The 25,467-nt window shown below is 44.2% G+C and overlaps 1 protein-coding gene across 11 annotated transcripts in view; it reads right to left on the bottom strand.

Moving 5' to 3' along the window:
- The window catches only part of RERE (arginine-glutamic acid dipeptide repeats), a 232,582-nt gene that overhangs the window by 83,209 nt on the left and 123,906 nt on the right, over positions 1 to 25,467 (bottom strand). For 10 of the 11 annotated variants that reach the window (XM_048067313.2, XM_048067317.2, XM_066982188.1 and 7 more), the window contains 4 exons: positions 24,337 to 24,441; positions 8,839 to 8,887; positions 4,975 to 5,099; positions 4,174 to 4,273 (listed from right to left, as the gene is read on the bottom strand). In XM_048067313.2, the coding sequence (XP_047923270.1) occupies positions 4,174 to 4,273; positions 4,975 to 5,099; positions 8,839 to 8,887; positions 24,337 to 24,441 (379 nt within the window). Of the gene's footprint in view, positions 1 to 4,173; positions 4,274 to 4,974; positions 5,100 to 8,838; positions 8,888 to 18,085; positions 18,312 to 24,336; positions 24,442 to 25,467 lie in introns of those variants that run through there. The other variant, XM_048067321.2, reaches the window with a different exon arrangement.

Below are 25,467 nucleotides of genomic sequence, written 5' to 3'. Positions count from 1 at the left end.
TCTGAAAACCAGAACTCTTCCCCCCCAGCTCCACATCTGTATTACAGATGGGCCAGGCTACACACCAATGCACGTGTTACAAAGAAATTTATCCACAAGTAAAACTTACTGGCACCACAACTGGCCATTTTTAAAAATAATTCCACGGGATTTTTTCCTTCCTTCTATGGAATAGAAGAAAGCAGCGTGTCAGATGCTTTCCCACACTGAACATGTCATTAGAGTGGGCAATGAGCTTGCAAGTAAAGAATGGTGAGCAAAATAAGACAGTTAATTAAGCTGGCCTGACTTGGAAAGGGAATGATTTCTAAGGATTTCCAAATTTCAATTAGCTTGGAACAGGCAAAAAAATATTGGCTAATTAAGTCCTGACCCTCCTGCATGATTTTCAAACTAAGGATCTCCACAGATATCCTGTGCATATAGTCTTTTTGGAGGCTTTTTGGTGGTTTTGTGATTATTAAGAAGCGAAGCCTATCCACGCTCAAAGCCCAGAAGGGCTAAAGAGGGCAAAGTGCATTGCTACAGAGGATTAATTACAAAAGCGGGCTAACCATGTTGGCTCTCCGAAGGCAGTAACGTTGTCCACAGTGACCCAAAACAAGGTTTGGGACTAACTCAAATTAACATTTGTATTTCCCTTCACACTTAGAAGGGTTCTGACTTGAAGAGATGTGATTCTGCAGCTCACAAGGTAAGAGGAACTGAGCAGCTATAAAAGAAATTGTTACCATCACCTACCATTTCACCAGTCAAACGGCTTCACACACTCTAGTCCACTTCTGAAACCGGTAAACCAAAAGCCTACTAAATATCATAGAATATCCGAGTTGGAAGGGACCCAGAAATACGCATATTTTCACTTTACCTGACCAGTATTTTAAGGTCTAATGCAATTTTAAGGGCTGCAACTAAAAACATGGCACAAAATCTCAAGAGCCCAACCAAGGAGCAGGAATTGAGGTGTACCTGTAACAGTAAGTGAACGATCACCTCAAGGAGCTGATATATATGTTGCATTGGGCCTTCCATGATCTTCATTTCTATCTGCTGTAATTAACAATAAATCATTTGGGGGCTGCAGCATCTGTTATTACATAAATAAAGCACTACCAAAGGAGCTTGTCAAGACTGATTTATATGAAGTGCTGCTCTGAAGTTTATTGGATTTCCATAATAAGAAATCACACCGTATCAATTCTCTTCCATTAATTTTCTGGGTTACATACCATAATTTCTAAACAAAAACACAACTCAGGGCAGGGTAATGTTCTCAGAAGTTATTTATCAGATAAACCTGATATCTGTTTTAAATACACTGTGAACACAAAGATTTAGAAGAGCACCTTTTGTCAGGACAACAAATCACCCATCTAAACTGTTAAATTAGTCAAAAAGGGTAGGGTCAGAAATAAGTAACTTTCTTAAAACATCCTGCCTGAGAGAACTGTTGGTCGTAAGAAAACACTTCTCTAGAAAAAATTCAAAGTGAGCAAATCAAGTATTTCCACTGCTTTTGAAAAGTTGAGATCCCCAATTGCAGCGCACAGAGAGCTTTGCAGCAGGAATAAAATAAACATCATAGAAGTCTAAGGACTTTTCTGTTCAGGTCAAACCTTCCAGATGGTACGTCCAAGATCATCCAACACTCCACATTCAGGAGCTCTGCTCAGTGGGAACTACTCGGTATCAATACAGGGAGAAAAAGTAGCCTAGAGGGGAACAGAGAGGACGTGAACCACCAGACTTCCAAGAGAAACTTGGAAGAAGGCGGCAAGGTTAACAGGAGCTGACTGTAAGAACACCAGTTGCTGTTACACATTAAGATGTGATACGTGGCGGGAGCCATGACAACAACAGAAGTATTTTTGACACAAAAACAATCCAGCTTCTTCAATGGGTTGCATTAAGAGTTTGCATAGTGCTTTTATTTCACAAGTGTGAAAACCTCCCCCATTCAGAAAATGAATCAGCGCCGATTTTCTAAAATAGATGTGCACCAGAAATACAAAAAGAAACGGAAGAACAGAAAAAATATATCAGGATGAAGCAAAGTCTTGGATGCAAGAAGCCTACAAGTGCAACTACAGGCTCCATAAACTCCCAAGGGATTAAAGGGGCTAATTAAAGTCGATAGCAAAGCAGTGAAATTAAATGAATTTTCTGCAGTAGTCTTTTATTATAGATGACAAGAGGAAAGAAATTCCAATTCCAAAAGCTCCTCTTTGATGATTATTGGTCTTAGCAGAGATTTGAGTCTCTAAGAAGGATGTCAGGGAACAACTTAGAATACTCCAGAGTGGTAGGCACCAGAACCAGATGGCATTCATCCCAAGGGAAAGGAAGGAAATAACATGTAAAACAGATGAGAAACCGAAGCGGATGTGCAATACAGACTTAACTGCAATTCTTTAACAGCATAAAAATCTTTAACACGCTGGTTTGTCTTAAGTAAAGGGAGCAAAGGAGTAAGATTTATGTATTCATCTCGGTTCTGAAGTATGCTGCAAAGCTAACTGAGAAATAACACTTGACTTTGCAGATCTGGAAGTGAGAACAAGCATTTAATTTGGGTACAAAATTTCATCTTGGATTTCAGCTGGTTAAATATGTGAGTGTATTGACTATATCTCAATCATTTTGCAGAATGAAAGTGCTATTGCCATTTATTTTATAAATACTATAGGGGCATATTTTAGGTCTTAATCCTATTCTACTCCTGTGCTGCAGGAAACCAGACAAAAAGTGATGCGCTCCTTGGAAGGCGTGTAATCAGGCAGAAATGGAAGCAAAAACAAAAGGCAAGTGCTTTTGGTAAACTAATCTCACATCAGTAACGATTTTCCCATTAAGAATACAAGAATTTTAACTTTAGTGTGGATATTGAGTTATATATACCTAATCACAGACTGGACCCGTTACAAACTGGTCTATAGCTTGCAGAGACCTTCTTTTAATGTTCTGAAGCATTTAAAAGTTCCCTGCAATGAGATGATTTACTGAGAGTAAAGAATCAGTAAAGGATTTTTAATAGATGTGATTAATTTGATAAGGTCAGTTCCTCTCACTTTAATAAAACCAAAGACCAACGTGCCTACAGTACTACCTCTAAACAGAGGACCCGCTCTTTGTTGCGATAATCATCACTTAGCTCCTGAACTCAACTGTTCAAGCCCCTGAGATATGTTTTGTGCATAAAAGGTGGCTTAAAAAGAGGCAGAACAAAAACTGTTAGTACAGTCAGCAGATCTGTCCATGTATTTTTTCAGTGTAGCAGATGACCATTTATACTTAATTCCTTTTATTATATTTCAGGAAGGAAACAATGAAGATGCAAAGGTCAGCTTACAGTCACTACCACCACAACTCCCCAGAACCTGTACACAGGGCTCCGGGGAATACAAAGCCAAGAGATTTCACTCTGCTACTGAGAAACACGGGATGACAGACAGGTTGTTTCAGCTTGAGCCTTGAATTACCATTCCATGTATCATGATTTACTGGTGTTAGTGACCCCCACCCTTCCCAAAACAGTTACTGTGGCTGCGCTGCAAGCGTGTGAACATCTGAACATACACTCACACCTATATAACCACTCGGTAACACTTTATTTACACAAATTATGTTTACGCAAGAGAACTGCACATACACGCAGCCAAATACTAATAATGAAGACTGAATTACACATGGGAAAAACTTCAGATGGTCATTACCACGTACAGAACGCTATATAGAGAAGGAAAACTCAGTGCCCTGAGATGAAATAAAGATTGCTTTCCTACACACAGTAGCTAGCTGGACTGAATGAAAGCACCTGTGGCCAGGGCAGGTGTCAGCTGGGTGAGCAACCCTTCTAAGCTGGTGGGCTTGACCTGAGCAGCTTGCTACACTGAACATTCGCACATGCTCAAATCTTAAAGGCATCACCCAAAAGTGTTGTTGTTAAATTTTTAGTGAACTTAGAGTGAACACTACAGGTTTAGGTCTTTGAATCCTAGGTGAAGCAAAGTTGAACAACTTTGAAGCAAAGTTGTTATAGACTAGGCTACTGACTTACTCATGGTGTCATCCCAAAATCAGTTTTACCTCCTAAATATTTTATGCATTTCCGGTTTAAAGCAGCCAAGAATTAAATGTAACAAGTTCATCCATACAGCAGCTCCGTATACTTACTGTATTGAGTGCATTAAGTGTAGTGTCATCACGGGAGGCTGCAACACAACCGTCTTCTGTGGATCCTCCATCACACATGCCTGCAAAAGCTGCCATGCTCCTTCAGAGTTTGAGGGGAAAAAAGTTTAAATCCTTCAGCTTCTGTTTGATGCACACATCATGCAATACAGAAATAGCACATTTACACCTTAAATAACGAATTTCAGGGCCTTGCAAACTGCAGAAATAAGTAAAATGAGGCACCGCATGAACGCTGCCATTTTCTACAGACCTGTGTCACCTCGACATATGAAATAATTCCAATGTAAAGTGGATTGTATTAATTAAAAATTTGCACTGCGGTAGTACCATAGCGTGATTGGGACTATGGGAGATGTAACCTACAGGCACAAGAGCACAGTCTTGCCAGAGACAGCAAACTTGTTATTGCAAATTTAGTTTAATTACGTTACAAAGCTGGCTTAAACTGCAGATTCCCAACATCTCTGAATTGTTGCAAGCTAGAATTAATTCATTTACTCACATTCTGAATTATGAGGCCCACTAGTGTAAAAGCCTGATATTTCTTAATCTAATTAATCTAGCAAGCATACTAAAATTCTGTATATAACTGAAAAGCGATTGTGCTCGCCCAGCATCATCAAACCAGCACATCCGTGTATTGGACTATACGTTTCAGTTTACCCAGCTAAACCAAAAAAATACTAAAGGAGTGACCATAGCCAACTGTTGCACAAGGGGGAAGCCCACATGTCTGCTAGGGCACTCTGAAGATGTGGGGAGTGGCCTGGCTGTAATTACCTTGCTGCCCGGAGGTACATGAGTAAGTCACAGTCGTTGACCCCCGGCATCCACACAAGCTCTTCATGCTGTGTCACCGTGTCACCATCTGGGGAAGGAAATGGCTGCAGATCAGGAAGCTTTGCCTAGAAAAAAAAAAAGAAGAGTTCATATGGACATTGCAGTTGTCAATGTTAGGAGGATGCACAAGCGTTACTACTACCAAAGTCTGTAAACTCTCTGGAATAATCCCAACTCATAGATGGAAGATGTTCACGCAACAGATGACGAAGAGATTAGATCCACATTTTTGAAATTTATGGAGAAACTGAGTCATGAAGATCTATCCACTTTATCCAGCAGTCCTTTTAAAAGGGCAGTTCATTGTCTGCCAGTCATGCGGGATTAAAACCACTTCCCAGTCCACCAGCTTCGTGAAGCCCTTCTATATTTATACCATGTGCAATCCTGCCTGCAGAAATGCCAGTGTGGAATTAAGCCATTTTGAACCACACATATACTCCTCACCTATACTAAAATCAAATACTGCTGGACAATCTACTGTGAAAGATAGATTTCATTTGTCAAAAAGATGCTGTTACAACTCCTGCTTGCCAGGCTAAAACATACTGCTATAACGATAAAAGACAACAAGAATATGGCTAGCATGTGTTTTATTTTGATACCTCAGTAAAAAAAAAAATATACATTTGACATTAAGTTTTAACAAAATCCTCTGTAAATTATTAAGAATCCGAAGAGGAAAAGAAATTTCCTGAAAGTGAGATAGCTCAGTGAAATGAACCCTGCCTCTAAGGAAGCATTGCACTGTATCCAGAGACTCAATTAGCATCTTTAGTCATCTACTGCAATGGGATGAGATAGCTGAGAGCCTCTTCGGAAACAGCTTTTAAGCCCTATAATTACCTCCTATACTTACAACGCTAAACATATTTGAGAGGCAACGTTTATACATAACCAGTAATTACAAGTCGCAGGTTCAGATGTCTTTCATGTTCTGCTCTTTAATCTGTACTTTATTTTACTTCTTCCCTGGGAAAGCGGCTCTGTCATTGAGCTTCTCTTTGGGAAAAGGATAAGCAAGCATCACACCACGAGGACATCGATTTCTGTGCGAGCTCTGCATGCTACCGACCTCCTCCTAGCAGCCAAGGGGCTTTCACAAACCAATGCTCAGCCTTGCGTGCCCCAGGAACAAGCTCAGCATTACTTGAGTTCCTCCTAAGAGCAACTTCCTCTTGAACACCTCTGGTCAGCTGCTAGCCAGAAGTTTCCAGAGGAGAACATTTAGTAGAGGCCTGCTATCCCTCTCCTCCTCCATACATGAACTTTGATAACTGCAATTCTCCAAAGCATTTAGCTCCACTCACATCCCCACTCCCTGTTAAAACACAAGCAGTAGTTTGACATCTGCATACACACAAAACAAACAGCAGTCCTGTACCCTCTGCAACAAATAATTCAAGGAAAAGGAAGGCAGCAGAAATCATCAGAAAACACCAGTGGGACCTCAGGGTAGTTATGGGTGTGTTTCTGGATTCTCGTGCATATAACTCATTCTCAGGAAGGCAGAAGCGTGCCCATACCCGGAGCTAACAGAGAGCTGTGCGTAGAGGGGGCTGCTCACACACCTCCCATTGAATGAATGGGACTGCAACACAACGCGGCAAAAATCTTCAGTGTGACTTCCTACCTCAGCCAAAACCTGCAACCCACCATTCGTATCTCGTGAGATTAAACCTTACACTAATTAACAGGATGAGAACACATCTTGTCGGAGGTGACACTAGCCAGAACCACAGATGCTCGGCATATAATAAAAGAACTGTGCAACTTTAAAACACTGAACTAGTGAGCCAGCAAAAATTAGCAGTGTTCGGTAACTGTGGACCTTCCTTCATTCTATTTTTCTCCATCCATACTTGCACCTGGCAATTTTATCTTCCAGCACAGCTGATTACTACCTGCCAAAACATTACATGACAATTTGAAATGAAGGTTGTTTTGGAAGTATCACTTACAGTACTCTTATTATGACTAACAGAAAGAATAATACAGGTTTAATTGACAAGAACTTTTTCCTCTCAATACAAAGCAACCTCGAGGATTAAATTATACAAACGTTGACTATCACCAGTTGTTAAACAAGACTGAAAAAGGAGTCTGAATGAATATTTATCACGTGGATGCAAAAAAATCCAGCGGTGGGATGGTACAAAGGCAGCCCCAGAGGCAGAGGAGACTGTTCCCAGTGCCAGCCCTGGCCTTACAAGCCAGCTATCCACCAAAGATCCACCAGAACAGTTGTTAATGTTGTAAGAGCAGATTATTTCCCACACTCATGAAAGACAGAAGGAATATCTTCTATTTCCCACTACTTGAACACATTCTGTATGATTTCTCAAATTTTAACAGCCCAAATGAATTAAGGCACTGGTTTTAAGACCTTGCAATTCTTTTTACTTCTCAGAGACAAACAAACAACATTGCTGAGCTCTCCCATCTTTAAAATTGAAGTTTATCCTCTCTTTACAGCATCAGAAAGTGTTTTTTTTATAATTACATTAAAAGCTTCCTGGGAAATACAAATAAAATCTTATGCCATGACTTCCATAGTGTATGGATGTAAGAGATATATTTCAATAATAATAATATTTCAATAATAATCCTCCAGCATTACCGTGCCTCCCATTCAAAAAGAATTTAAGCTGTTCTGTGTCAAAATTATGCAGGACAAAAGGGCGAGGACCAGCTAACCCCTTCCTGACAGTAGGAGACTACGTCATGGTGCTGTTAGAACATGGCAGGGCACAAAGAGGGCATTTAGAAAAAGGTCCATCCCTAGCAGCTGCCAAAATTGCTCTTATTACAAACACTGCTTTCATTTTAAGACAAGTGACAAAAGAGTAAATACACAACGGCCCCACTGACTCTTACGCTCAAGTGCCACCGTTGCCCAAACTCTGTTTAACATGTAAAAATATGAAGAGAGCATGTACAGGCTGCAAATGAAAGCGTGGGTCAGGGAGGAAATGCAGAGCCACAGACGTGACACCAGAAAGAGCACAGTCACAAATGGAAGAGGGAAAACAAATTCACAGCAAATTCTGAATTGGTGACAGCCGTAACAATGGGCGCACTTAAACGCACCATGTCCTGGATTGAGAGATGAGCACGTGCATAAAAATACAGGTGTATCTCAACATACTTGCTGGTCAGGAAAATCTTTTGCAGGTTTAAAGTTCCCCTACCTTGTAAGTTTGCCATCTTTTTTTCTTGGAAACCTGCTGCCTTTTTACTCCTAAGAGAACTTCATTTTGTTCAAACATTGATTAATGAAAAGGACTTCAAATGCCATAGGTAACATACTACCAACTTGACAATTTTACCATAAAAAGGGAAGTTAAAACATCTACTTTGACTATAACTGGAAAACAATACCAAACTAAGTTGTGTTTTGTTTCTTTGTGTTTTTATATAGTCAATTAACATACTGTTTGGTAAAAATCAGCTAAGCATGCATTCATTTTTAACTCCAGAGAATGTGCCCAACAACAGCTGGGTTTTTTTCCTCAATTTCCAGCAGTTATTCATATTCCTATATGAATATATATAGCCATCCAATTCTAGAATCGATCCCATAGCACTTTCACTAGCAAAAACCATTCAAATATCAACATTTGACAGATTAATCTCATTAACTAAGCTAAGGAGTTCTAGGGAACTCGTGATTACTCTCAGAAATTCACAGTATTTGAGCAATTTGAGCACTATTTGATACAATTTTAAATAAGTGTCCTCTGAACAGATCAAATGCCGAGAACCACGTCCTCTAGCTATTAAAGTACAAACAGAATCCCTTACCTGATGACTGGGTCCAACTCTGATTTCACCTTGGGTACTGTTTAGCCTCCTAATATAAAAAGAAAAACCAGTAATGAGAACGAAGTATGATTAATGAAACTCAGGCTTATGGTCTGCGTTTTTTGTCATTGCATTTGCAATGCAAATGGAAGAGAAGCAAAAATTATTTTTAAAAAAAAAGAAACACTCAGGATATTACAGGCCACACTGCAAATGATAAAAACCAATGGGACAAGTCTGGAAGGTTTTAGTCACACTGTTGGAGCCAAGAGTAATTCCCTGGTGTGGTCTGAAGTCACAGCAGCAGGAAGCACCAGGCAGCTGATGAAGGGATGCACATCGTGCTCCTTTTGAAGCTTAGATGCCACGCAATACAGAAATAATGCTGGCTTCTAATCGAGATCCTTTAAAAGCCCTTTTACAGTTCTCTACAGCTCTGAACTGCTCAGTGCTTGAGTCAGCCAGCTCTAAAGCCTGCTCTGCAGAGCATCGCCTTCCAGCGAGCATCCATCTGACTTTTACGAGGGCGAAGATCCATTAATTGCTTATTTCAACACCAGATCTAAAATAACGCACGCAACACGCAAAGCACTAAGCTACAGAAAAATACGAGGGAAATAACATGTTCCTTATGGACACCTTGATGGGCATTTTCATTTGGAAAAAGAAAATATTTTGAAGAAAAAATATGTGTTATTAACGTTTGAACAGAAAGCCTCGTGTTACCAGAATCTGCAGCAATAATGCCATTTCTTCCAGGCTATCTGACATGGCTGAAGCTATCTTTCCTATGAGATTTTGACTAACCAAGGATAAATAAAGCTTCTTTATCACTAAGGCCTGCCCTTTGACCCTTTTTCTTTATAAAAAGAATTACCATATAATCAGCAAGGCACACCAACAAAATTATTTACTGGCATACTCCTTTCCCAGTGGCTATTTTAAGCCATGGCGCTCGTTTGCTGCCATCTCCTTCCTCACCCAGCTCTTGGCAAGAGCCACCTCACCAGTCCACAACGGCATCTGTGCCTCAGCACCAGTACTCGGGGTACTGAACACAGCTACCGTCAAGAAAGCTCCGTCACCCTCCCAGATGCCTGTAAAATAAGTATTAAGGACCAGAACCAAACCTGAAGAAATTCGGTGTCAAGACCAACATTGTTCTTCGCCTCCAGGTTGCGTGTATTTAAACAGACATCTTCCATTTACAAGTTTTAACCCACTGGCAAGGAAGAAGGTATGCAGAAGCCTAAAAATTATCCTTCATCTGGCACAGCAAACTTGAGTTCATCTTGCAATTTGCTGTTTTAGGAATAACGACATCATTTGACAAGCAAGCTGCTGCCCTGCAGGATTTCATATTCGCCCCGCTACGCTCATGGTGATTGCAAGCCATCAAGGAAACCACATTTCTTTAAAACACAGAAATTAGAACCACCACCAGAAACTGCCGGCCCTGTGCCAAGCTACCAAGCAAAGCAGCGAGTATCATCACAAGATAAAACCAGAGGATTTTCTGACATGCCCGTTTGCATATCTTTACAAACATTTTCATCTCAACACATCAAACTACGTTGCAAATGTTTATTAAACTGAACTTGACCGTGCTGAGCACTGTGAAATTTTATTCACGAGTGGGGAAACTGCAGCAGCAGATCTGAACGGACCTTAGCCAAGGCAAGGTGACAGCGGGGCCTGTCAGACAGGACTCTGAACAGGTTCTGTGATACCCGGGCTGATGTCCCGATGCCTACACAACGCCGCCTTCCTGGGAAGCCGATCTACGCTGCAGCTGCACGTGCCAAACTCTCCCAAAAGGGAGAACGTGTCAAAGTCCTTTCCTCCCATGGATGCTTCTGCACGTCGAGCTGACACCATCCTCTGGCTTCCAGGTTATGCAGAGAAATGACTCACCCAGAAACCCCATTTTGTACCTACAACTAAGTTATAAATGAAATACTCTGATGCACCTTTTTTTTTTTTTTTTTTTTTTTTACAGCTACAGGGTGTCAGGATTTGTCCCTGTAAGGAACAAAGGGGAAGCTGCCACGAAAATGCTGATGCTCTTCCTCGATTCCCAGAATCCATTTTACAGCCGTGCACCTCTCTACTAGTCAGTGCAAGTCAAACCTGAAACATGTCCGTGCAGCTACAGTGCCTCGCACGAGCCAAGCTCTGCACAAATCGGTTGGGCGTTTTACCAGAAAGGTAAAGCCGCTTTCTGGGTAGGTAGGGAAAAAAAAAATCTAAATATTCCCTAACTTCCATTTCCTTCATTTGCATCACACTGAATATGAATAATAAAGGATCTGAGAATCAAGACCGCACATGCTGTAGCATCCTGTTAGTAGCTGCAAAGATAAAAGCAAAACCTTGGATGGGACCCGTGCTCGTAACGGCGCTCGTGTGGAGTTCGCTGGGAAAACTCGCGGCTGTCTGACCGCGATTCTTCAAGTGCGGGTAACGTGTCAGGAGAGAAACAGTTGGGTGTGCCTTTTTACCGCTTGTTTCAAATTTCCTGATTATATTCCTGCCCCAAAGTTGCCCCCCGAGGTATGGACTGAGCTGCTGTGCAGGGAGCTCGCTTGGACCACGCTGCCCCGCGCTTCCCGAGGGCACGGAGCCGATGGCTCGGCGAGGGCGCGCGACCTGTAGAGCACTGTGCAGGCAGCTTCCACCTCCCCAGGAATGGGTTTGCAAATGGAAAGAAATTTCTCCCTCTGGAAACTAAAACGCACCGTAGACTTGGAAGCTAAATTATCTTGCTGGCGCGCAATTACGAGAATAATGGAGAGGCGCCCCGTGTTTATTCGGCGGGGAAGAAAAAAGAGGACCCAACGCCGAGTATGAAATCTGACACAAAAGGAACGGATGTAACAAAGCAGTATCCATGGCAACAACAACTTAATATTTCAGTCCTCTTCAGCTGCAGTGGATTAAATATAATGACAAGATGTTCCCTTTGAAAAGTAACCCGCTGCCATGGCAACGTTGTGCTCTGCAAAGTAAACAGGGGCTGCTCGGAGAGGAGATGGAAGCCTGCGACTGCATATCAAGAAGGCGAGGAGCCTCCGGAGCAGAGCAGCGGGGCAAAGCTCAGGGATGCTGAGCTCAGGAATGCTTGAGCCTGATCCGAAGCATCGGGGGAGGATGGCAGTTCGAGGCAAAAAGCAGCGCTGCTGAGAGATGGTGGTTCAGAGGTGAGGAAGGGAAAGGAACAGGAGGCAGCACAGGGCTTTCATTTACCGGTTGCAGAAAGGAGGAGGACAGGAGGCTGCCAACACCAGCTCCTGTGTGGCTTCCAGGAGAGAAACAAGCTTAGCCCCCCCGTTAGTCACCCGCCTTCCTGCCTGTGCCAGGCATCGCATGCACCGGAGCTGGCTCAGCCCCTGCTCCCAACAGGCAAGGGAGAGGGACTGAGCTACCACGAAACACTTGAGGTCGGCTTTGAGACGACTCAGGATCAGGATCTGCAGCACCAACTGCTCTCACGCTGTCCCCAGAGCCGTGCTGAATTCCAGGCTGGAAATTCCCAGCAAAGCTCTGCGGAGTTCAGAGGTGGTTTCGATGTGTTTGCAGACCTGCGAGCAGTGCCCCTCTGCACCGCCCTACCTTTGTGCTGCCCCTGACGTGGCTCCAGGGCAGCCCTTGAAGCCAGCAGGCTCGGTGACAGCTCCTGTCGGGAAGGCAGGCTTCTGAAAGGCAGCAGGCAGGGGGCGTGCCGAAGGTGGACCTGCCAGGTCAGGGATCAAGGGCACAAGGTGCAACCTCCGAAATTGAGCTACTGCTTCTTTCATGCTTCCCTTTTTTTTTAAACCACCGAAGTTCAGCAAGACACAAGCTATGCAGTAATTGCACGGTTTTGATGCTGAGAAACAGGCCCGAGACGGGGTGAGAGAGGTGGTAGTGCCGCAGAGCCACACCAAACCATCTGCAGTCCTCCCCAGGACCTCTCCAGGACCTCCCCAGCTGCTTTCACCCGCTCATGGTCCATGGCTCAGATGCACTTTGCTGCGGCCACCACGCACTCGCTGCTCCTCGCCATGCACTGTGCTTCCACCGCCTCTCTGAAACACCTGCCACCAGCCGGCCGCAGCTCAGAGAACGTGAAAACAGCTTGATATTACTGTTATTTAAAAAAATAAAGTAAAAATCAGCCCGAACTGCACATGTAGGACAGCATTCTGTGCTACCTCTTCAACCACTCTTGGCATAACCATTCCCGATTCTGTATACGAGGTGATCTGTAATTAAGCTAGCGGGATGCTTCAGCAGAAAGCTGTTTATAAACAAGCAGAAATGCTCAGCCACAAATGACCTCCCAAGAAGCTTTTCCCATCCTCTTTGCAGCAGGAAAAACAGCTTAAAAGTAGGATATGCAGATTTTTTTTGTTGGCTTGTGTGTGGTCTTTTTTTTTGGTAAGGAATACAAATATTTAGCACTAACTACTGAGTCTTAGGAGATTTTGGTTTAGTTATTAAGCTCAGCAAAAAAAAAAATTACTTACTAAAATTCAGAGCCAGATTAGATTACATCTATTTCAGACAGATTAATTATAAATTGCAATCACACACTTTACACTGATGTAACCAAAAAGTCACTGGCAAGATAACCAGTTACATAAACTCAAGTTAGACACAAGAAGGCAACTCCCGGATATTTGTGGTTTCTGTAGAGTAAGTAAAAGTTTGAAGTCGTTATGAAAGTCTTAAGTTTTTTGTTTGTTTCTTTGTTTGTTTAAAACCTTTCAAGCAAATGCTCCTACACACCAGATGAAAAAAACAGTCTTCAGAAGCAGTTTTAAAAACATCTGGCAAGGATCATTCTGCTCCATCTCTAGGGGGACAAAACCAGAGAGAAGGAAGTTACTGCAGGCCAACTTCAGCTGGTTATAAAAGAGCTTAGCGGGGCTTGCGAGGCTGCCTGGCATCCCACTGAAGAGCTCACTCGGCTGGACGTTGTTTCATTTTATTCTGTGCATCCCCACGACAAAACTGAGCTCGCCTCGCCACGCTCCTCCCTCACACGGCAGCACGCAGGCTCTGTCTTTAAAGACACAGAGCTCACCAACATTTGCTTCTCTGCAGCACTGAACCACTCTAACGCCTCAGCGCAGTGATGCAAAGCAGAAATTAGAGCTGCGCCGTGTTTGTGGGCAGCATCTCACGGCCCTCTTCCTGCTTTCCTGGGCACCTGCGCACGGCCCCTGAACCGCACGGATCCTCGCTCCGACCCAGGCGGGCTCCTCCGCCAGCTACGTGCTCATGCCACGCAGTGAAAATACACATGGAACAACCAAGTTCGCAACATTCAAACGTTAACCAAAGAACCACAAACCTGTAAGCTGGATGCCTGAGAATAACAGGGGTGGCTTTTTCTTTCCTCCTTCTAAACAAGCAGCAAGTCCCGCTTAAAGATTAGGCACATGATTTTGCCCTCGTTACGTGGGTACACAGTATCTCAACCTGTAAATTAAACAGCTCGCTAACTTGTCCCAACAATTACTTCCTACCATCAGAAATCTCACCTGAAGTTAAACATGTGCCCAGCTTGCACCTGTGTCTTAACACAGTTTTATCAAGATTTAAAAATCCCTTTTCTAGACATCTTAGTGCTCAGAAAATATTCTTGTTAGCACTCAGCCTCTAGTAAGCATGTTTCATTTATAACCTATTGTACAGTAATGGGTTATAATAAAAAAATGCAGAAGCAATTTTGTGTTCCGAGTGAAAAAAAATTCAACCTGTATTTCTGCCAAATAAACTCATGTGGGAACATCTCTCGAGATTGCTTAATCTAAAGCAGGAATGAATCAACGTGTCCCAACACTTCCATCCCCAGCACAAGCTCCAACCTGCCGGCTGATTGCAGAGGCAGACCTGAAGGAAGCGGAGGACTGGGCTTTCTGCATCCACGCTGCTGTTTGAGGAAGGAAGTACTTGCAGAAGTTTGAGTCAGACAGGGAAAGCTTTTTCAAGATAATGTTATTTTTGCAATGGGTTTCAATTTGAGAAGTGAGACTACCCGCTCCTCCCAACTCTTCTCCTCTGCTGAAAAGGCACGATGGAAGCAGTCAGGGCAGAGCCATAGTGACAACGGGTTCTTGCAAGGACACGAGCATTCTCTCCATCGAGGGGTTACCTGCGTGGGTAACATTGTGCTTTGAGCACAGAGCCAAAAGGATGAGTTAGTAGAAACCCCTGCAGGATCTGAGGTTCTCTTTTAGCTGTTCTGTACGAGATTTTTAAAATTTCATTTCTAACATTTTGGTTTGTTTTCATAATTTCTAAAGCCTCATGCAGAGTTCTGAGTCACCAGAATGGTACTGGCTTACAAGCAACACTTACGCAGAACAAATAAGTATGTAAATGAGTTCAACATGAAATCACGTTGCTTGCAGTGTTTACCTTGAACAGTTTCTAAAATGGCAGGGCAATACCTTTGCACTTCCCACAGCAAGTAATTGCCACTGGATCATGCTAAATACTGCATCAGCATCACTCCTGCAGCACAGGCAGTGTATATGCAGGACAGTGGGACCAGGCAGCAATCTGCCAGTTTTATTTCTTTCCACGAAGCTTCGCCGAGGCCAGACCTACTGCTCAGTCTCTCAGCTTGCTGGGCAACACCGGGGTCCAGCTTCTTTGCACAGCAGTCACACAAGGAAGCAACAGCACAGGTTAAAGGTGCTGAGCATGAAGAACGCAAAGCACAAAGCAAGCTTGAAGATAGCTCTAATTCTGCCTTGCTGACCTGGAAATACAAAGCTCTAATTAAAACAAATCACTGCCTAGAGAACTGGAAGGAAGGGGGGAGAGATCATCTTACTGATCTACAGCCTTGAAAGAAGCAAAAATGAAGCCAGAAAAAAAGAGTTCAGGCTATCAAGTACCCGGCCAGCATTTCTTTATCCAAAGGACAGAATACAAGTACTTCCCCTCATAAATTTACATCTTCGACCAGGGTGTGGTGAGAGAGCTGCAGCTCCAAGCAGCTCCCACCACCAGGCTCCCAGCTGGAGAAAATCCTTTGGGCACCCACAGCCCAAAAATTCACCGTGAGCAGGAGCTGCAGGGCAATCCCACGCACTGAGCAAGGACAGGGGTCTCTGCAGCACACTGAACACTTTGCCAGCACCTCTGGTAACTTAGGTAGAAGTAGGCTGCCTGCTAGTTTTTGGTGGTGGTGTTTTTTTAACCCAAGTACGCCCTCGTACAGCCCCGCACAGCAGGCACAGACCTAAGGAGCTGCTTTGACTCTCCGCTGGCTGACCAGCCCCACGAGCGGCACGACTGGTGGAAGACATTTGTGTTGAAGCACGTGGAAGGGAAAGGAAAAAACAAGATTTCAGAAACGCCAATGATCTGCAGCAAGCAGAGCACAAGGAAAAAACACCTCTATACATCCACTGGGGGCAGGGACCTCCCAGTTCCACACCAACCCAGGGCTGGCACCAGGGGCACCGTTCAGCGGGGAGCTCCGGGAGCTGACACAGCCAAGGCTGCATCCACAAGCTCTCATGTGCAAGTGATTAAGCAAAGGACGCCGCATTTGGCCTATCGTTCCAGCAGGATTTGCTGTGCCAAATGCACTACTTGGGTTTGACAAACACATTTCGTAACAACCTGGAGGTGTTTCCAGTTTTGCCCACCTGTGCCAATTTAACTTCACCTCATACTCTTCAAAAATATGAGTGAACAAATTTTCTTTTCAAGTTACAAGGGGCGTTTTTTCTTCAAATCCTTTTTAAAGGTGTGCACAAATGATAGCTGAGGACCAGCACTACGCAGACTGCTTTGTACGCCCCCCGTATGCATTCACTCCTGCTTGTAAGTGAACGAATAAGATGTTAAAGACATCAGTTCTCATACCCCCGTGTTCCTGCACAGCAGCAGCATGCTCCCGTAGGCACTCCAGCAGCTCCTTTATTAGGAATAAGAATGCTTCCCGGCCTCGGCCTACGGAGACAGCACTTAACTACCAAGCGATTCAGCCAGACAAGTTTAGGGGCACTGGGCACCACTTCGCTCCAACCACTGCCAAAACTCAGCAGCGACCCACGCTGAACAAGCGTCCTGGCTCTTTAGGCTCTCTGCATACAAATGGAAAAGGGAACGCTATTTCAGGTACCGACACAGCACTGATGTGGGTGCAATTAAGCAGCCTGGTTCATCACCTGCTCTGACAAGGGCAGGAGGGGTGGCCCGGTGACACACACCGCGCGGGTGAAGCAGCAACAGGTCCACCGTGGCTGCTTGGTTCCGGAGATGTCACCGCGCTCAGCAGGGACCAGCCTGACACCTCCGTACTGGATGCGCCCCCGTACCAGGAGAACAAGCCCCCTGCCCCAAGCACCCCGTGGGGCAGGTTACAGCATCCCATCACACACAAGGTCGGGGCAGGGGAACGCGCTGCGGAGTTGATCTGGCTCCTGCTCATTAACAATGCCCAGCCCTCTCCAACCAAGACACTCAGCAGCAACAAGTCACTGCCGGCTGTAGCTAGCCCACAAGGACCTCAGGCCAGCTGCAGCCGTGCTATCATTACACAAAACAGAGTCCTCATCCTGCTCAGCAGCAGGCTAAAAACATTTTAGCAAGCCATTTCGCTGGCCTGGTAAGGCAGCTGTGGCTGCAGCTTCCCCAGCTGCCCTGCGAGAAGCCTCTCCAGGCAGAGATGCACGAGTCCTATTTGCATGCGACTGACAAGCAAGGAGAACTATGCTGGCGACCTGGATTTTTAATTCTTCAGGAAAAACCGACTGTTTGCTGCCCCTCAGCCGTGCCCAGAACCACACACCCATGACCAGCCGGGCTCTGAGCCTCCCGAAACGTTCCCCGCACCGGCTGCTGCGGGCCCAAGCGCTCCCCGGCAGCTGCTTCTGTAACGCTGCATCCTGCAGGCTGCTTCTGCAGCTCCCTCCAGCCCTGCCACAAGGTTGGCATGCAGACAGCACGACCGAAATCAAAACTGCACCACGAAGGGAGGGGGGGAAAAAAAATAAAAATAAAACCGTCAGCCCGGAGAGCTTCAGCGTTTTGCTACATGCACCCCCTGCGCCAGCGGATCCCCTGCTCAGCGCCCTCATGCACCGCACGAACAGCTGCGCGGCGAAGCCGGTGGGATTACAGGGTCCTGGGGAACATGCACGAGCAATGACATGATTCCATAAACATCGCAGAAGTCACAAACAACAGCAAAAAAAATCATCGTTTGCTTAGGGGAGGCCAGAGCGATGCAGCCTACCTGCAGGGGCTGAATGGATCATCCATGACTATGACAGGCTCTGGTGGGCTTAGCTGTATTCCCGAACCCCCTAGTCAAGAGCTCAAACTCTGCCTTTTCCACTCTACCAACTCAAAATGGAGGCACATGCAGGCTGAGAGACCTCAGCGAGCTTTCACTGAGCTTGTGCTATGACCTAAGCCCGCACGCAGAACGCAGAAACTTCGCCCTCGGACTGCCAGGACTGAGCATGTGCTGTGACCCTCCCTCGGCCGCACGCCGCCTCCCCACGCAAGCAGGCTCGAGCCCGCTGGTTCCGTAAACACGGCGCGGGGACGGGCGCCGCCGCGGCTCCCGCCAGCCAAGCTAGTGTGCAGGGAAGTGGGGCCTTCGCCAGGGGCTCTGGGACAGCCAACGCGGCCGCGCCGCCGCTCCTCCGAGCCCTCCTCCGAGCCGAAGACGCACCCTGCAAAAGCTTTCTGGTTTTTAACCCTGAGTTTGCAATCGGCTTCTCGAGAAGTAACGCCGATCACAAGGCTCTGGGGGGTTCTGCAGGTGCAAAGCGACGGGGAGCTTGGTGTTTTGGTGTCCCGGTGGGTTTGCAGGGAAGGGGAGCAGCACCCAGCGGTTTTCCTCACCTCCACCCGGCCGGAGAGGGTGCGGATCAGCAGCGCCGCGGCACCGCCACGGTGAAGGCAGGGGAGGCCAAACCCGCCTCGCTTGTCACATCCTGCACCTTGGGCATTGCTCTTTATTAGTGCCACTTTCTGCCAAATTCGTAGCTGCGTGTCTTTGAGTAACGTCCCTGTGCCTTGCAGTATAAAGCGCTTCCCTTAGGATCCCTGCCGCTATTTCGGAGCAGATGCCTGCATTCACTGCGAGGCTACAAAGGCCCAAAAAGTTTCTTATATTTTGAATTTTAAAAAACTAACAAAGGCTAAGCAGAACAGACCAGGCCACAGAACAATCCCAAATTCTCTCTCTCAGGCAGCGATCTGGTGAGAAAGCGTTACCCTAACACAGGCGGATACCCTTCAAACCATCCCAGTGCCACTCTCAAGGATTCCCATTGCCCACCGCATGCCCCCGGCCCCTCCTGGGAGCCTTCAATGACAGTCAGGCTCCTTCCCGGGGCCTGCAAACATAATTTAAACATCAGCATCACAAGTGTTTCAGCTACCAAGGCTCTGCTGAAACCGTCTGATGCTACCAAAGCTCATTTATCAGCCCTTTAAAGGAGCTGATCCCCGATACACAGGGAAGAGGGGCCTGGCTCACTTTGTTTTTCTGCCAAAAAAAAAGATTTAAAATTTCCTGTAGTTTTTAATATTAAGCAAGACCATTTATTTCTAGTTTCTGGAAACACAATTAGGTTTCATAAGTTGCTTTAAAAAAAAGCACAACATTCTACTGATACACTTCTGTTATAGAAATATTACCGAACTCTAGAGGCAAGAGAGGAGGGCAACAAATGAACGAGACTGTCTGATCAAGTTTTACCCAATTACCACCTAGGAAAAACCCAAAAGGTTTTGCACAGCCTTTACCAGCTGACCACTTTTCAGTGAGAACGCTCATCTGTACAAAAGTATTTGGCCTTCATTTTGACTACAGCTGAAATGCACTTGGGGATTCATTTCTTCTTGTTGCAGATCACTTTTTGTTTTCGTGAGGTCACAACACACACCTGAGAAGAAGTCCTCAGCTTTTGCTACCCTCCAGTTCAGGGGTTAGTTGAAATATGGATGTACAGGAATCACGTGCTGCCAGTGACATCAGTACGTGTGACAGCAGCCACAAGCACAACCCAAGGAAGGCGCACAGTGATTTACCTAAACGCAGTTTTTGAGGGTCCTGTGTCTGTTTAAGAGGACTCCACTGCCAGGCACTTCTACAGCTGACTGCACCCACCAGCGTGATGCAAGGGAGCTCAGCACCTCCCTCATTCTGTCCTGGGTCTATTACACAAGGCTGGCATGAAACAACTTGGCCCTAATTTCTTAAGACATATAGAAGGCATCTGCACCCTGCACACAGAGCCCCCCATTTTATATATCTTCCTGATAGCATTTAAAATTGCTAACCACTTTCATTTTTTTAATGGGACTTACGATATGCTGCAGGAATTGTCTTTTTTAAATAAACCACGACCCAAACTGCCATAATGTCCTACCAAGCATAATGGGAACTCATTTAAGGCTCTGCTTTGAGACATAAGGGTACATTTCAATGATTATTTCCCCCTCTATCACTGCCCTAGGTGCTGTAATGTGCACGGAACCAGAATATTTTGACTGCTGAAAAGTACCAAGGCAAAAGGATCCAGTGGAAAAATAGAGCTCTGCAGTCCTACCGAGACTCTGTTCACATTTTGGTTGTAGGTATCAATTTCTTAATTACATTTATTTTTCCAAAAGAGACAATTTCAGGAGGAAGTTTTGCAAACCCTACTAACACACAACTCCACCCTGGCTTCTTGACTTGCTAACATACACTGTTCGTACCTGTTCCTAGACCTACAGGAATGGTGTTTGTAGAAAAATATCTGATTACCTCTAGTTCCAAGCAAAATTCAGGAGCATTAAAATCCATGCCTATTTAAGGATGCCCATGTCAGACGAAGCCCGTACCGTGTTCATTCACTCCCGAATGCAGCTGACGGCCTGCCACAGGCCAGCACGCCACGAGAGCGGAACGAATGCTGGCAGGTGGCGTGCCTCTACCCGCGAGCCAGAAAGCTCAGAGCTGCTCCTCTCAGTCCATGCGGGATGTCACAGCACAAAAGGAAGACGAGAAAAAGTTCCTGCCAGCATCTGCACCCTCTGGCACTACACTGGGACAAGATACCGTGGCTGTAGCGAAGGAGGGGGATAAGATGTGAGCCGGTGAAGGGCAGAGACAGTGCTCCACAGCCTTGCTGCTCTCTTTCAACAGGCAGAGCTCATTTCTGACTCAGGAGCCAAAACCAACAGCTTGCAAGCTGCTGTGGTTACTGGTTTTCTGATGTGATACATAGGGCTGTTGTCTTTTGGCCATGAATGCCTCTCAACGGCAACGCTGTATGCCTCAAAATGCTTCTAAACCCACCTGAGCTCCCCGACACTAAGGGCCAGCTCTGCTACCTTCCCAGCCTGCAGCCCAAGCATCCAAGTCCTGATAAAGTAAAGGGGAGGTTCAGAAAGAACAGCTGGCGTTCGTTTTTATCCATCATCCTGTTTTCAAAACCAGAAAAGGAAAATACACACAGAAGAGTAATGACATAAACGTACCTCTTGCTAAGTTATCGATAACTTTAATTCCCCCCCAACCTAGCTTTAGGTATCTACACTGCATTATTGCTCTCCATATTCCAAGGTACGTTTGTACAAGGATGGGAAACCAAAAGTAAGACATTAATAAAAACAACTTCTCAGCCAAATCGAATATAACCTCCAACACCACTAAAAATAACACATCAATTATGGAACATAATTATTAGAATGCTAAGAAACCTAAGAAACCATTTCTTCTCCGACAAAGTATTGGTCTCCTCCTGCCATTTGGAGAACCAGAAGTTTTGTGGGATTCCCTGTTTGTGGAATAAGTCATTGTCAGATTTACAGGTCCCCGCACTCAGCTCCCTTCTCTAATATATCCCTCGCCCAGCAAACACTACTTATTTTTAACGTACTCATCATAAAATGAGTGTTCTTTCTCAGCTGGCTACACGTGTTCGGTGGATATATTCCATATTCTGGAGACCCAAGAACTATTTCCATTCTGCTTACTAGCTTGAGTAACACTCAATTCAAGGTGACAACGCTCAGTGTCTAGCTTGAAGATTGTTTTTTATGTTCATCTATCAGATTTTTCTCACTGATGCAAGAATTACTGAAACGTAGCACGCAATCTTTCCCCAAAATCCGCAAAACAAAACCAGCTTCACATACGCTGTGAAGACCAAAGTTATCCCAAAGCACACAGGTCGTACAGACGCCTCCGGACCGCGGAACCATCACCAACAGGATCACGGCAGGTATTTCCTGGGCTAAACCCGCAGTCAACAAGCTTTCAAACAGAAAATAAAGGACAAAGCATGCTCTCCTTTACGCATCCAGAACAAAGGGACCTCCTTCATTACACTTGCAGCACACCAGGGTTTGGGGATTTGGTTCTATTTGTTTAAATAGAACCCAGGAAAAATGAAAATGGTTGGATTCCCAACACACTAAGCTGCATTTGAGAGTCCTGGCAAAGCACACGAGCATCTTGCAGTGAACACAAATTAAAAGCACTCAAATAGAAATACATCTTTGTAGGCACAATGCACAGCTCAAGGCTGTTTGCTCCAAGAACAAATCCTACCCCACATTTCTACAGGCCAACTGAGGGGGTCCGAGGCGATACCTGTAACACAGGATTGTAAACCTTAAACATTTTCCATCCTTTCTATGTGAAACAAAACACTAAACTACAAAGTCAGATCGAGTTCAAGACAAACTTTAGTTTTTATAGGCAAGCCATTAGCAGGTCATCCTGAAACGTGGTACAATACTTTTACTTCCAAAAGCCAAATAAATCTTAAGTAGGGAGTCAAGGAAGCAAGCATTGCAATGCAGTAGCAAACACACAGGTCATCATTAATCAAGCAGCCTAAGCTCGGGTCCTTTTTCAAAACCTACCCTACTCAAGACAAAACAAGAGCTAAAAATCAAGAAAAAGTGGCTGTAACCAACTGAAGAAAAGCCTACGTTTTGAGAGCTGGCTACTCTGAGCAATTAGCTGATCACTCAGTGCTGTGCTTTGTCATTTCATTGATCTTTTCAGGCTCAGTCACCTTCTAATAGACAGGAGAATTAACAGCTACTTCTACACAAAATGTTGGTTTAAAAGTGCCAACAACTCCAGCATAAATGGCATTTCACAAAGAAGTCCTTCATTAAAAAGCAACTTGAACAGCAGTACGAAGAGTTCATTTAACATTCTCTCAAAATCCAAACGCATCAGAGAAAAGTGACAAAGTTAAAACAGGGGTCAGGTGTGATGCTGAGTATCAGAGAGCCAAACTTCATCTTTGCCTCACCTGGTTGGACTGCTCCAGGAAAACACAGATGTTGTTACAAAAAAACCACTTGAACATAATGTATTTTCAAATATTATAGGATTTCGTGGTATTTTCAGCCCCCCCAGAGCTCAGCAGCATGCACTAGCAAGATTGCCTCCTAGACAATCCTAGGGACCTATGCTGACATAACTTGCTATCGATGTAGTCTGAATCAATTAAAAGAGTTTACTTAAATCCAATATCCTGTCTCAAACATACAGACATGTAAAACACTTCAGAATAAGGTACAGGAAACCTGAGAACCAAGCAATTACATATGCCCACACAGTTTCTTCGTAACTGCAAGCAGTTAGTGGTTGCCTACGCCCTGAAGCATGAAGATTTATATCTGTATTAAAAACTGTTCATCTCCAATGTAACAATTAATATAGTTATTATTTGTATGCCTATCTAATCCCCACTTAAAATAACACTAGTTCAACAGCATCTCTAAAAATCAAAGGTCCACAAGCTAATTACGTTTTCGCTATTGAAAGAAACAATTCTGCATTCAGCCACAGTCCTTGCTGAGCCCTACTCAGCTTTTACTCGAGTGTTCACAGAACTACGCCCCTAGACTGCAAACTCTTCAGGACAGTATTTGTAAGGCTTCTTCTCTGTGTTTATAGAGCTACATAAATGAAAAGGTTGGCATCTGGACTTGAAAAATAATGAAGGTAGTCTAGTATCAGCTGGGTTTGCACTGCAGAGCTGATTGAAGACTGGTATGGGCGTTTACACATGAGAACATGAACTTCCACACTTAGAAGTTTTCAATACTATTTCTTAACTGTCAAAGTTTCGACATCATTTACTAGAAGATGTGTATGTATTTTACAAAGTATTTTCCAAGGTGTGCATTTAATCAATGACACCCCTAAGAATCCCTGCTAATGCCTGTAACTTCTAAAACAAAAGAAAAAAATCACATCTTGAAATATCTGTTTGGAAACAGTAAGCTATTTACCCAGAAATGCAACTGAATATCATGACCTGCTGCAGAATTGTCATCTCTTTCTCCTGTATATACACTTTGTGGGAACTGGCAGCTTCCCCTTCAGATTCCCTTCCACCCTGCCTTCTTATCAGCATCATACTTGATTTTAGCTTTTCTTCCCTTCCAAAGTTTTTCTGTTTCTACAGGCTCAAATGTGTCATAAAGGTTGTCTTTAAAAGCCGCTTCGCTTACCTTGTCTCTGGATTATAGCCCAGTATGTAGAAAAATGAATCCACTCGAGCTTTAAACTCTCTAGCAGCAAATATGTCAGAGAAATGGGAGATATTACACTTCCCTCTGAAAGAAAGGAAAAATGGTTATTAGAATTCTATCCCGAATAACAGCTATTTTAATTAAACACCACTGCAATCTGTTTATAAAACAGAGATCCTTATGTTCTTGTAAATGTATAAGATGTCATAAATACAAGCCTGTTCTAACAAACATCCATATAGATTCTTCCCATGGTAGCAAGGGAAGAAGATACAGTTAGTGTCTCAGATTATATTCTACAGACATTCATTAATTCTTACTCAGCCAGCACACAGTCCTAAGGAGCCCCAAATTAATCAGGTAGACTAACAAACAGTATCTGCCCTAGAATCCTGAAAATACCTTTTTTTCAAGGTTTATACAATTTATAGCTTTTTTACAATTAAAGCTTTAAGGAAACTTCAAAAAATTCTACTATTTATTTCACTCGGGAAGCCAGCTTTTTATTTATAAAGCTATACAAAACTGTAGTTTAGAAAGTTTTGATGCTTTCAAATACAGAAAACAAAGCCATGCTATGCATTAAGCTAGACTACAGTCCTAATGATGGAAATTCCAAACACGGAACAGCAAATATGAGTTTTTTCCTTCTACTTGGTTTTCTATAATACATGAAACACTTCCAAAATGAGAGAGAGAGAGAGAGAAAGAGAATAGGAATTTATTAGCTTGTTCTGTAACAGACCGCTAATAATTCTTTTTTAATATAGCATGATAGAGACATTATCCTTGAGGTTGAGCATGAATATTAGCTGCAAGAAGTTGCATCTGACTTCCACAAGGGTTTGCTGGGCTGTCGGGATGCAAGAGCTGCCCATGTTCCGTCACCCACCGCACTGCAATTCACTGTAGCCAAGTAAACCAGATCAGAGGAGAGCAGAAACAAATGTGCACAAGCCCAAGACTTTGTGCTTTTTATCTGAACTTGATTCAGTGCAATAAAGTACAAGATTTTGTTCTGTTTGAGCATGTCAAGCTTTCTGGTATTAATACAGATAGCATCTTTTTCACCTGCATTTACTGGATAGTGTTTGCAATTATACATAAGCT

This window comes from Anser cygnoides, chromosome 23 (genome assembly GCF_040182565.1).
Source record: "Anser cygnoides isolate HZ-2024a breed goose chromosome 23, Taihu_goose_T2T_genome, whole genome shotgun sequence".
NCBI classification, from domain to species: domain Eukaryota; kingdom Metazoa; phylum Chordata; class Aves; order Anseriformes; family Anatidae; genus Anser; species Anser cygnoides.
The sequence above is the reverse complement of the archived record's forward strand: the minus strand, read 5'-3'. Positions and strand labels throughout refer to the sequence as shown.